Here is a 13,582-nt window from a genome sequence, read left to right as displayed (position 1 = left end):
TTTAGGGATTTACTTTGTGAGGTGCCAAATACATAATTTCGGAGTGTAACTTGCCGCCCGGTACTTATCTTAAACCTTTAACACAAATACTTGGCAAACCGCTATCTTGAGCTGTTCTACTCTTTATGTTCCTAATTTAATGGTGTTTACTATAGCCTCTGGCACTCATGGCTGTGTAGGGCCTTTTTCATTACATTATGTTGTGCTTCTTGTCCCAATCCCAGTTTAATGCGCTCGCTATCACAACCTGCCAAGGCTGTTCTCCTGCCTCCTTCCGACTCTGCCGTTGCAGTTCCCGTGCCCGTACCAAAACCTGGCAACAAACCACCATGGATTTGATTCCATCAAGATTCTCACTTGTTATGAGTGAGATGTTAAAAATTATGACTTTTTACATGTGATGGTGTAAACTGCTCCCCTCCTTCTTTCAGCGAGATCCATAGCTATTCAGGTCAGGAGCACCTCTGATTTCTAGGAGGAGCCTTCCCATGTGTAGGCACCTCTGGATACTTTGGTGGCTTAAGCTGCTGCTGATTTAAGCTTTCTTGGGGATTGTCCTACCTGTGTGTTGGCCATGGGTCTACTATGATCTTTGAGTGTGGAAACTGTCAGTGTTTTAAGGTGAAATAGCCTTTCTGCCAGCTGTCTCTCTCTCTGCTTTGATATCTACAGCTCATTGCTGTCATTTTCCACACTTCCCATATTTTAGGGAGGATACTTTCTTCAAACAATCTGCAGTCAGTTTCTGGGTGTTGGGTGCTGCACAACCGAAATACGTGATTGCTGGAAGCCAAGTATTCTTAGAAAAACAAAAGGCAAAAAACAAACAGAAGATTGAGAAAAAGGCAATATCGAACAGTTAAGGTGGCCTCTGGATATCTGGTCAAATCTGGTAATAGCTTTGCTTTCACATGTAAAGAAGCTCTTAGTTATCAGTTGAGTATAGGCTAAAGGATCTTCACTGGTCATTTCCCTGCAAGATGAGTGGCTGTGCCATGCAGCAGTGGTGCTACAAAATGTATGGAGGCTTTCCTGGGGGAGGAGAACAACGGAGAGGGCATCTGGGGACCAGCATTGCAGCAGGATGGAGAACAGCGAGCGCTGTGGCCTGAGTGCCGTGAAATAGGTTTTGGATGGAGGAGCTGGGCAGAGTATCAAGCCTGGAGAGCAAAGATACGTCACAGTCATCTGTGGCCGTGCTGTGGAAGAGGGGCACTGAAAATACTCTCTCTCATGACAGAAGGCAAGGACGTGCCAGGCGTAGCATCCCGGCAGCAGGAGCTGCTGCTGAATGAGCATCTCAGAGCAGCCACTTCTTTACTGCTTTAACACTACGTGCCCTGTCAGAGGACCACTGTGGGCAGCGTGTCGTCCCGGGATTTCACAGAGCATCCTTTTCCAAGCAGTTACCCTGGAATGAGATCGGACTTTTAAGAAAAATATTCCTCATTTTCTCCTTGTTTCCATTTCTAAGCAGCCGTGGCGGCTTCTAAAGGCAAGGCTCCCGGCCCTCTTAAGGCACTGTAGGCTACAGGTGTGGAAAACCAAATGCATTTGGCAGAAATAATAATGAATTTACATCCATGACAAAGGCATGTCCCTTAAACAAATCTATTCAGGTATCCTGCTGATCAGAACAACATAAAAGCCTAGGTAAGAGTATATTAATAATATTGTTTAGGCATATTATTCTTCATAATTCATATGGAGAGAAATGAATTTGCAATATACCTTATGTCTATAGACGTAGATAAGTATATATATTTTCTACATGAATCATTTCTCCTTAAACTTTTAAACTGTAGACAACTATTTCTTAGGGATCCTCTGCATTGTAGTTTAATCATTATTCCAGCTTATCAAAAAAAGTCACAATGACCTTTTGTTGCTGCATTTTGTACCTCTGTTGGCTAAATGAAAGTCTGCTTGGAACACACTGTGAGATCAGAGCATTTGGGAAAAAATAACCTTCTTGTGGTGAGTTAATAAAGGGCTACATTTGCAATAAAATGAACAATCTTGATCCTTCTGAGGATCAGCGACTCAGTGGAAGCTCCAAGGCAAAGGCAGTCCCCTCAGTAGACCCAGGGCGGTGTTTTGAAAGCCGCTTTACGTCTTCAAAGTTATCCTGATGCCCTCCAAACCTGAGCATTCATGACTTCCCAGAAGCATTTGTGGCATTAGAGGAAAAGTTCAAGCGATAAAGGCGCTCAGCACAGACATTGTCTTGCTCTTGTCAAAGCGACACTGCCCAACCAGAGGGCATGACATCTGCTCTGCTGTACGTCAGGTGGCACATGTAGGCTCCTTGAGAAATGCCTTTGCTTTCTGAAAGTTCACAGACGACCCCAGCTATTGCTCACCGTTCTCCTTTCCAGTACCCAGCTCCTGCAGCTCGGTGGCTGAGACGTCTGAGGGACAAAGTGTGGTTGCTTGCTGAGAACATGCGTAAAGAACCTCCGAATCCAGAAGAAACAGAGAGCTGCTCAGGGCTAGACAATTAAAAAAAAAAAATCACAATCAAATGGAAATCAATATAAAAGCTGTGTTAATATTCCTGCATTTTTTTTAGATTTATTTTTTTTAATAAACAAAACATTAGAATAGAGACACTGGTCCTTTTTCAGCTCTAAAGCTCTGCATGCAGCTCTGTGAGGACACCAGGCTCAGCCTTTGCTGAGAACAGGCTCTGTAGCCCTCACAATTTTGGAGGTGAGTTTGAAAAAGCAAACCATGTGTTTAAAAATCTAGGGGGCTGATGAGGTCTAAAATAATTGATTTTAGACTCTCATGCCTCTCCTCAATCAACCTGATATAGCAAGGAAGGAGGTTTAAAGGAATAGTTTTTAAAAATGTATTTAGTGTGTGCTCATAATGATTTGCTTTACATTTATTTAAAGTCTGTGACAGGTCAGACCCCTTCTTCTCTCACAAATACCATGTGTTTGGGTTTTTTGCATTTTTTTTTTTCTTGTCTGGAGCATTTCTGCTGCAAGTCCTGCCTCCTCCACATTCTTGACATTCATTCTTCACTACACACTTTCACAGATCTGCTGTCTTTGGGAGGAGTTACCTAGTTCCAGTTCGCCTTCACGTTGTGAGCAGTCTATTTTAAATAAGTGATGTATTGCAGGAAAATAATCATTATTGCTCTTTTCCCAGCATCCAAGCATAGTCTTTTGAGCAAAAAAATGGCTGATTATTCAAATTTAGCCTTAATGTGTGCTATGCTGCAGTATGTAATTGCTCACTGCACTTTCTCATGCAGAAGAAAGACTAAAAAAGTCTCCTAAGTAAATTGCAGTCTCAATGCTGAGATTCTTCTCAGGCAGCTAATGGGTTTGGGGTTGCTCTCTGTCAGATCAGAGTCTCTTTTTGACACCATTATTTTTCTGCCAGCCTGACTCAAACCCGAGTGTCAGACAGGGGTTGGAACTGCTAACCTCAGGAAACTCGCAGGAAAATAAATCCAAACGAGGGCTTCCAAATGTCTTGCTGCAATGTGTACAACCCCCCTGGCTATTACTGTGTGTCACAGGCTGTCATCTTTTTGACTTTTAAGACCCGTTTTTTTGGGGGTGGCAATCACGTTTATGTTTGGACTGAAGCTCTCCCGTAAATAGGGAATTAATCTTCAGTTGTTAGGGGAAGACTTGTCACAGCCTTGTCAAGTGTCCATCTGCTCAGTCCTGCTGAAATGTCTGTGTGTAAAAGGGGAACAGTTATATATTACATCTTCTTTCTCTGAGTCGGACACTTCTGGGCCACTTGTCACTAAAGCAAGCTTGAAAAGCAGCTTGGAGGCAACCAGGCAAGTCCTTGGACCACCTCCTCTTTCCAATACTAATGGGAACCAAGCTCACCCCTTTTATTATATTTATGTAAAAGACATTAAGGATTGTTAGTAAAATGCCTATTTGGTCTAGACTGTGCCCTGGTTATCTGTGGCTCAGTAGCTCCACTGGACACCACTATTTGCACAATCCAGCAGTTCCTCTGAGAGCAAATCAATCGGTTTTCTGCCAAAGCAGTGACCTCCTGTGATTGATTGACCTGGCGAGCAGCCTGCTGCTGACAACGGGGTATAAAAAAGGGACTTCTGAGTAAATGAGTGTCATTAGACTCTGAACCGCTTGGAGCCATGAGGCTGCTACTGTTAGCTGTGGTTTGCATCCCCTTCACCCTGGCCATGGAACGGTAAGAAAACACAGCCCACATTGCTGGCACGTGTCTCAGTTCCTGGGCTTCCTGGGATGACCCGTGTTTGTTGGTACTTGAGGTCTCAAAAATAGATAAATTAAAAAAAAAACCCCACAGAGTATCTGAGAGTTCTAGAAAGGAAAACCGGTTAATTTTTGTGTGTTTATTTTTTTTGTGTAGAATCCCTCTTGTTCGATTCAAATCTATCAAGAAACAGCTGAAGGAAAAGGGAGAATTAGAGGAATTTTGGAGGAATCACCACCCAGATGTTTTTGCCCGGAGGTACCTGCATTGCTTCCCTGCAGATATTGCTTTATCAGTAGGAACCGCTTCAGAAAGGCTGTATGATTACATGAATGTAAGTACAGTTTTGGTAATGCAATCATAAGGACTTGTTGTTCTCTTGAAGGCAGATTTTTTTTTTCCCCAGCACATTTCAAATCTAGTTTCTCAATGAAATTATAGGGCTTGAGATGGCTCGTTCTCTATGCTATCAATATTAGATCATTAAAATTTAGTTTACTGCTTTGCAACATAAAGCATGTATAGATCTAGGTTAGCATGGGACCAGGGAAGAAATCTGATGTAGTCTTGTGGTGGTAGTCCTGTGACAAGTTTTATTTTTGTATAGATCTGTATTAGACTTGGTTGGGTCCAAACAAGTGTGGAAGGTTTGCCTGTATCAATCTTAGTTCAGAATTGGGTTTTCAGTAGCAGAATCTGATTACTTCATTTAGCTCTATTCTATTTAGGAGAAACTTGGATGTTTGCATGTTATAAAAAATCCCCTAAATCTCATTTATTTGATCACATGGAATCATAAATCAGTGATATTAAAGACTCAAGTAGAATGTTTATCCTTCTGCTTTTATCTCTTGAGCTTAATATGTGTTAAATATTAGAGACCAACCTGGATCTCACACTAACCTGGCTGCATTTACCATCTAAACTGAGAAAGGAAAAATATGAGTTTCATTAGACCTCAGACAGGCAAGTCAGCAGGTCAACCATTTTGTAAACTCCTGGGTTTAGCATTCTGTCTGCTTGGTTGGTCTCTGTTTCCTGTTTTATTTGGTTCTTCTGTTACGCCTATCTAAAGGAAAGGTAGGTTGTAGAAATGTTGTGGAGGCTGCATCTGAATAGGGAAGGGAAAGGCAAATTAATTCAGCAAGAACTTGCTCATGCTTGAGGACCATAAATAAATACATTGAGAGGAGCTAGAGATGCGCATGAAGAAGTAAAAAGTAGACTAAAATATTTCAGCCTGCTCTAAAGCTTATCAAAGAGGGATAAGTATCAAAATAACAAACTAAAATCCTCACAGTTAGCATATCCAGCTAGCACCAGGAACGATTTTGTGGAGGTTTCAGTATGGTGTGTTTGTGGGAGTTTGGGGGTTTGTTTGTTTTTTTTTTTTTACCAACATGTCTCAGGGCTGCCTCACTTCACAGATTAATCAATAAAGGTTTTTTTAATACAGGAAGGAATAAAATCCTACTTTATAGCCGGATATTCTCTTAAACAGCACTCATGCTTGCATTTTCATGATTATCTCATTCAGGCCATAAACTCCAGGATCAGAAACTGTATTCAGTGTATTAATTAACAAGTATGCACTTGAAGATACATATTCAAATATTTCTATTGCTACAAAAGGCTTGGCACTGGGTATTGCTTTTCTATCTGCGTTTGAATTCCAGAAATGCCTCTTCCTAAAAATAGGTCTCTTAATGCTGAAGTGCTCTTCCAGGGCCAGATAGGGCCACTTAGACACTTTCATTCGGGATGTGGATAAGCTCTTCACTCCAGCATTCACATGTTCACAGATTATCTCTACCCTCAATTGGTATCCAAGGATGGTCAGTGGTGTCTTTGTCCACTGGATGAACTTTGTTCAGTATGTTAGATACAGTCCCTGCAACAGAATTCAAGAATTCATTTTCTAACTTGCTAATAGCTGCTAATAATGAAGGAAAGAGCCCAGCCACCTGTGACAGCAGTTGTGCTGCGGGTTGGAGCCCTTTGACACTGGCAGAGGCAGGTCGTGGTGTTTTGGTATTACTGATTTCTTACTGACACTGGCAGGGAGTTGCCTGGAAGCCTGGAGGGTCATGCAAGAGCTTTGTCTTGGGGCTGACCTTGCAACCACTGAAAATGGGGCAAGAGGGCTCACTGACTTCATGGGGAACCCATCTGAGCATTTGCTTGAAAGGCTTTGAGAACCCCACACTGCTATCTGTGCAGACGGAGTGAGGTCTGCGGCCCACAGCCACTCGTGGAGCCAGACTCGCCTCCCTCTGGCATGCAGTTACATGAATTTAGATGAAATTGCACCGAATTCCCTGAGAAAGCGCTGGGTGACGCCCCCAAGTCTGCCTTTTCCTCAGGACTAGCTCAGGGGGAGGCAGGCTGGGGCTGACGGGGTTGTTCCTCCCCCAGGCGCAGTACTACGGCGTTGTGAGCGTCGGCACGCCGCCCCAGAGGTTCACCGTCGTGTTTGACACCGGATCCTCCAATTTTTGGGTCCCTTCTGCTTATTGCATCAGTGAAGCGTGCAGTAAGAAATGTTACCCTCCCTCACGCTCCTCGTGCTTTGGATACCTCGGCCATTTCTCCTTTCCTATGGCCCCCCTGCCGCAGGGGTTTGGGAGGGGAGGATTTGGAGAACCTCCGAGGTTCCGCTGTCCCCTCCCCAGCTTGCTCCTCCATCTCTGCCCCTCTGTGCCACCCCACAGCCAGGGAAGGTGCCGGCAGCAGCTGCCAAGCATCCCTCCACACCATGAGGTGAAAGGCATGAAAATAATCCTGGGGGAGTTGCAGATAGCCATGAAAACGCCCTGTTTTGTTTGTATTTCCCACTTGCCTTTAAAACCCCTGAAGTATTCTGAAAACAGAAAAAAAATATCCATTGACAGCTTCCTCACAAGACAAGCAAAAAACCTGGCTCTCCTGCGTCTCGGCTGGTTCGTTCTCGGGGATGCTGCTGGGACCTCCCCTCGGTCCACAAGTGTCGTTTCTTTTGTGCAGGGGTGCACCAGAAATTTAAGTCCTTCCTGTCGGATTCGTATGAGCACGGAGGGGAAGCCTTCTCCTTGCAGTACGGCACGGGACAGCTCCTGGGCATCGCTGGCAAAGACACGCTGCAGGTGAGCCTCCGCCTAATGACGGTGTCAGCCTCCAGGTCAGCCAGGTTTCCACGGCAGTTTGGAGACTGTCCTTGCCCTGGAAAACCTTCCCTGGTTTAGGGAAGTGCAAGGGGAGGTCTCACCAAGCTGGGTACTGAGAGGTTGGGGTGCTGACCTGGCTTTGAGCTACCCAGACAAATCCCCAAGCTTTTATTTTGCATTTCTGCTTCTCTCCTTGTGTCCTGTCCTGGGTTTATGAAGAAACTTCCACAGAATTAAGGTATTAAAAGGAACCGGTGCAGCCGACCTGCCGAATGGGCACCTGTTTTATTGATGAGGATACTCAGGCTTTACAAACTGAATGGATCTATCGATATGGATCTGAAACGTGGCTGATTTCTTGTAATTGATGGTGTCTTTACTTTCACTTGTACCAAACAGATAAGTAACATCTCCATCAAGGGACAGGACTTCGGTGAGTCGGTGTTTGAGCCAGGAACAACCTTTGCCCTTGCCCACTTCGATGGCGTGCTGGGCTTGGGCTATCCCTCCTTAGCAGTGGGCAATGCTCTGCCCGTGTTTGACAGCATCATGAACCAGAAGCTGGTAGAGGAGCCAGTCTTCTCTTTCTACCTGAAAAGGTCAGTCTTTAAAGTGGCACTGCCAAAAAAGAAGCAAATCTATTTCAGTTGTTGAGACAACCGTGCCTCTGTATAAATCTTCAGTTCTAGAAAGTAATTTTCCCCATTTCTTTTTTCCTTTTTTTTCAATTTGACACTGAAAAATATGGAGAGAAGAGGAAAAATGTGCTGGGGAGGACCATGAATTTTTGGACAGTTATTCTTGTTGGAGCTAGTCATAGACAAAAGAAAAGCTCCCAGCTCAGACTGACCATGTCTGAGTTGCTGGAGGTTTCCTTCTGGCCAGTGGAGATGAACAGAAATGCCAGGCTACACCCAGGTAGCCACACTTCAGACAAGAAATGTTGTAACCTCATGTGGACCCAACTGTAACTCCATCAATTTATCTGAGGTTAATTCTGAGGTGAGAGCAGCAACTGGCTCAACCCTGATGCCTGTTAGCCCTTGGCATCCCATAGCAAGTCTTCTCAGAGGTTGTTTGGAGGCTCTGAGTTGGGACATATGCAGTTATAATTTAGAAATAATCCCCTTCAGCCATCCGTATCTGAATTTAGAAAGGGCTGTGGTTTGTCTTTTGCTTTTTAACCGTAATCTCGTTGGCGTGTGCTGGAACGCTTCCATGTCGGTGTTAACCTGTCTTCTGCTTTCAGAGGAGATGACACTGAGAATGGTGGTGAGTTGATCCTGGGAGGGATAGACCATTCCCGCTACAAAGGTTCAATCCACTGGGTCCCAGTCACCGAGAAGAGCTACTGGCAAATACATCTGAGCAAGTATGTATTAAATACCTGGTGGAATTCACCTCATGGAAAATGCTTCAACCCGCAGAGGCAGAAACACCTAGTGATGCAGATGTAGGAGGACTTGGCTGCAGTGTTTTACCTTTGTGTCTCTCAAAGACGAGGTTTGCCAGGATGAGACTGGAGATTATTAACGCTCTAGATCTGCTGTGACATGTGGAGCTGGTTTCTGGGACAGCATTTTACCATGTTTTAATAGGACACACCAATGGTCAAGTTGACTCTTGGTGGGCTATTCAGTTGAGGTTAAGGAACTGAATCCATCCCCAGGTCCTGCTCTCATCTTTCCTGTTAACCTTGGACAAAGTAGTCAGCATCCCTTCATTCCTCCTCTTGCCGTGTACATCAATGAGGACACACACCTGTGGGTGAGGACAAATTTGTCAGCAGGTGACAAATGATTAGGGCTGTAGGAGTCCCAAGAAAGAAAAGCAGGTCTGCAGATCTTCCTCATGCAGTTCCCTTTTGTTACTTTCTTGTTCTCTAAAAGCAGTCTTGTCTTTTAAGACTGGCAAAGTTGGAGAGTTTTGACTTCAGTCCATACTCTGGTACTTCAGCTCTCAATAAGATGCTGCTGCAGTCACAGTGTACCTGCTATTTGCTTAAAGATGCTTTGTTTTTTACTTGCAGTATAAAGATCCAGGGCCGGGTGGCATTTTGCTCCCACGGCTGCGAAGCCATCGTTGACTCAGGCACTTCTCTTATCACCGGCCCCTCTTCACAAATCCGGCGATTGCAGGAGTATATTGGGGCAAGTCCATCGCATACTGGAGAGGTAAAAACTATACAGCCAGAAAACAGCCACAGAGGAAGAGAAACTGATTTTTGGTGCAAAGAGCTTACAGGGTGGGAAAATAACTGCTCAGAAAGGTCTCGGGGAAAGCCTTGTTTCCAGGAAAGCACTGAACTCAGAGCCAAGCTGGTTTGGACCCATCTGCCTTGCTGCCCCAGCCCTCCTCCCAAATGTCCACGTCCTCTCCTGTACTCATCAGCAGTGGTGTGTAAGGAAATAATGGCGGCAACTGTGTGAGGAATCAACCTGTACTCTACATCAGAGAGAATTTTCTTTTGGAAAATCAGAGGATTTTTAATGTCCCCAGCTATAGCCATTGACTCCCCTGAGCCAGGAGGGGTTCGGTGCTGACGGCCAGCCCCATCAGCATCAAATGGAAAGGGAAAGATACTGTAATTGCAGCCTGACAATCGCTCCACTGACAGGACCTCTCACTGTCAGCTTGCAGTGGAACAGGCAGAGTCAGCCCGGGGCTACAGGGGACATGCACAGCTGTGAGGCTCACAATGCTGGCTCCTGGCAGATGAGCCACGGGGTGCAGGATGGACCTCACTGTCTCTCATTCTCTCTCCTGAATCGTATTTATCTGTCTCCTCACTGTTTCTCCTCTTCTTCCCTGCCGCTCTCTCCTGCATCCGCCTTGCTGACACTGCCTACCTCTTCTTGCCCTCTGAGGAGCACCTCCACCTCCTCCAGTGGCCCAAAGCAGCCTTGATGTACTGCTTCATTGGCTTTCTGGCCCCACACCTGGCTGTCCCCAGCCCCCCCTGCTTCTCTGGGGAGCTTGTGTGAGCCGAGGTCGCTCAAGGTAGGTCAGGCTTTCCCAGTGTCTTGCCTGTGGGACAGGCTGAGACACCTCTATGCTGCCCTTTACCTCTCCCCTCTGGCAATTTTCAGATGGCATGATGGAACCCTTATAACTTCTGAAACACTGAGATAATGAGCCTGAGATAGCTAACCCCACACGCCTTTGGGAAGAGAGCAGCTTATTTTTACTGTGCCTTATTGCTGGCCCTTGGCTGACTCCCACGGGTAGTTACCACCTTGCCACAGCTCCAGTGCCCCAAGTAAAGCTTCCGTGTCCAGTTGCTGTTCACTTTGCAGTTGTCTTGATCCTGACCCTAAACTGCACTTGGGAGAGTGTTATGGTTGCCTGGTTCACTGGGGAATGATCAAAGACAAGGTGTACTTGTAATCTGCCTCCTTTTGTAAGAGGAGGACCTGGAGTTGCATCTGTGTAACTTATGAGGCTTCTGGTTCTTTCTTAATTAAACCTTAACTTTTGCTTTTATTCACATTTTCAGAAAAATGCCAAACAATATACTTTAATAACAAGTTGGGTTTATAATGGTACATACTAATGAATAGAGATAAAATACGTTTTTCCAAGGCACTTAATATTAGTGTAATATAAACAAGAAGCAGGTCATTGCAGTGTAAGTTTATATACACCAGTGCTGATGTAAGAGCACTCAGCCAGCATCACAGATTCTGCAAAGACACATCCTGAAAATAAGACTTTCTAGGACTGTTTTTGTAGCAACTACAGACAAGCTGAGTATATTGGCTTAAATTTACCCCAGTATAAGTGGGTGCATCCATCAGTGATTTTACCAGAACTTTTATCTCTTTCCAGGGAGGATTAATTTGTTCTGGACATACTGGCTATGTAAATGAATTATGTCTTGCTTCTTTTATCCTATGAACCATTATACTGGCTTTTTTACCCTTGTCTTCTGTATCCCATGGTTTATTTTTTTCTAGTGGTATGACACCTGATAAGTATACACAAGATTTAGGGCTATGTTTTCATAAAGCAGATTTAACAACAACAACAAAGTAGATTCTTCCTTATAGGAAACCTCTAAAACAATGACTTTAAACACTACAATTTACAGCAAAGATCCCTCTGGGGCTTGGAGCATTCTGCAGTGCCATTTAACACGCCAGTTGTTTCATGAAATAACTAGAAAGGCCAGGAAATGATCTTCTGTGTTACTGTAAGTGAATGTATTATTTATGAAAATTAATGACCATGCCAGAGTTTAGTCCTCCTTCTGCTCTTTAAATCCCACTCCAGGGTAGAATATGAGTATAAAGTGCTGTATTCCTCACTGGCCTTTTTTTAACTAAAACAGTGATATTATGGGAAGGAGTGGGGTGAGCTGCAGCCACAGGGCTGTGTGGGTTGGAGGCAACTCCCTCCACCGAGAGCATCAGAGGACTTTTGCTCAACAAACCTTGCTAACTTGGGTTCACTGGGGCTCACACCCTCAGTTTTGCTTCTGAGTTGTACAGGCGGCGTGTCAGAGTCCCCCTTCACCTTGTCTCTTTTGGGGGTCTCAAGGATTTTCATCAGCCCTGAGTCCCCGGGGCTTTGGTGCAGGGGTCTGGGCTGCTGGGCTGGTTTGACCCAGTGCAGGAGCTGGGAAGCTGGAAAGCAGTGTTGGGCCATAACTTGGGCCATAACAGCCCGATGCTGTTTCTCCATAGTAAATTCACTCTTACCTGCCTCAAAAGCCTTGAATTCAAAGGGGCAATACTTCAAAAAAAGGCAAACCTATCCCGTCTCAATCAGTGCCTTGCATCCAGTTTCTTGTAGACTGCAGAAGACTCTCCAGCTTGCCCCACATCAGCTTCACGATCGGGCACCACGAGTACAAGCTGACAGCGGAGCAGTACGTCATAAAGGTGCGTGTGTGTCACCTCCTGCTCCCCTTCCCTGTCCCCTGCTCCTCGCTCCCCGTGCCGGGGCTGGGCAGGCTGCCGCAGGGACACGTGCTTTCCCTTCCAGGAATCTGTTGAAGACCAAACCTTCTGCATGAGCGGCTTTCAGTCTCTCGACATCACCACTCGCTCCGGCCCGCTCTGGATTTTAGGAGATGTCTTTATGTCTGCGTTTTACTGCATTTTTGACCGTGGCAATGACAGGGTGGGATTTGCAAAAGCTGTTCATAGGAAGGATTACTATTGAGTCTTAATAACATTTATTCTGCCTTAATGTGAACATTAATGTAATGATCTTCAACACACGTGTGAAGAAGGGCTTTAACTGAAACTCTGGACCGAAATGCAGTTGTGTATTTCCCCCCTCCCCAGGGTTTAAAGATTTTTGGAGCGATCCTTGCCACAAATTATATAGATTGGTTCAATTTCTGTATGTTTACAACTGAGAAACCATTTTTCCTCAATAACTGAATGACACCACGGCTCTCAGGATGAAGTGAAAACAGCTCAGCACTCAGATTTGCAAAAGAGCAGGAGGGATAAAAATGCTGAACAGTGTCAGGCAGTTATGAATGGAGGAAACTAATCCCAGTCTGGTCTGGTCCGGGTATCCTTTTTGATTCTTGTGTGCTAATTTCCACTTCATTTCCTACTGCTTCCCTTTTCCTCAGTATTCTCTATGGTTGAGGTTTTGTCCAACCTCATTTCCTTGTGCCATTTAAATCCTCTTTATATGGGCTTGCTCCAACCGGTTTATATAAAGAGGAATTTGACTGATGCCTGCATGACCACTTATTTCCACTACTGTTCCTTGTGCACAATTTCCTGCTCCTTACACTCTCTCTCCAACCTGCTTTTTGTCTTGGGTTCATTCTCCCCTGACACTTTTCTATTCCTGTTTTGGGTCTCAGCATCTAACGTCTTATATCAGCTGCTGCTTTTAGCATCTGTCACCTCTGCCCCTTGGCAGTGCGGGCAGCTGGGAGCAGCATCTATTTGCATTCCAAAACCCAGACCGAGACCCTTGCAGAAGGAGCTCCAAAGGGATACCACAGTGTCCCTCCACCTCAGATGAGTTAAGAGACCAACACACCAGCACTGAACATCTACCACCCTTTGCTCAGCCACTTCTTGTCTGTGGCAGCAGCAGCTCCAGCGCTGGCAGAGGTGTGAAACCACCCCAGGGAGCTGCGCTGATTTGGCAAAAGAAGGTTCACCTAAATTGTACCCGTTAGAGTATTTGTCTGGATTGCTAAAGCTGACGCTGCCCCCGTACACGTGAATAAAACTCAACCA

At 45.1% G+C, this 13,582-nt stretch overlaps 1 protein-coding gene across 1 annotated transcript; it reads left to right on the top strand.

Annotated features, from left to right (window-relative positions):
* Positions 1-4,128: 4,128 nt before the first annotated feature.
* On the top strand, positions 4,129-13,582 carry LOC106900940 (cathepsin E-A-like). The gene is made up of 9 exons (XM_014963248.1): positions 4,129-4,197; positions 4,381-4,558; positions 6,640-6,757; positions 7,228-7,346; positions 7,767-7,966; positions 8,617-8,739; positions 9,397-9,541; positions 12,152-12,250; positions 12,354-13,582. The coding sequence occupies exons 1-9, from the start codon at positions 4,142-4,144 to the stop codon at positions 12,531-12,533; spliced, it is 1,218 nt and encodes a 405-aa protein (XP_014818734.1). The 5' UTR covers positions 4,129-4,141; the 3' UTR covers positions 12,534-13,582.

The sequence above is a fragment of the Calidris pugnax genome, unplaced genomic scaffold (assembly GCF_001431845.1).
Source record: "Calidris pugnax isolate Ruff unplaced genomic scaffold, ASM143184v1 scaffold44, whole genome shotgun sequence".
In the NCBI taxonomy this organism is placed as follows: Eukaryota; Metazoa; Chordata; class Aves; order Charadriiformes; family Scolopacidae; genus Calidris; species Calidris pugnax.
This window is presented reverse-complemented; position numbering and strand designations above follow the sequence as displayed.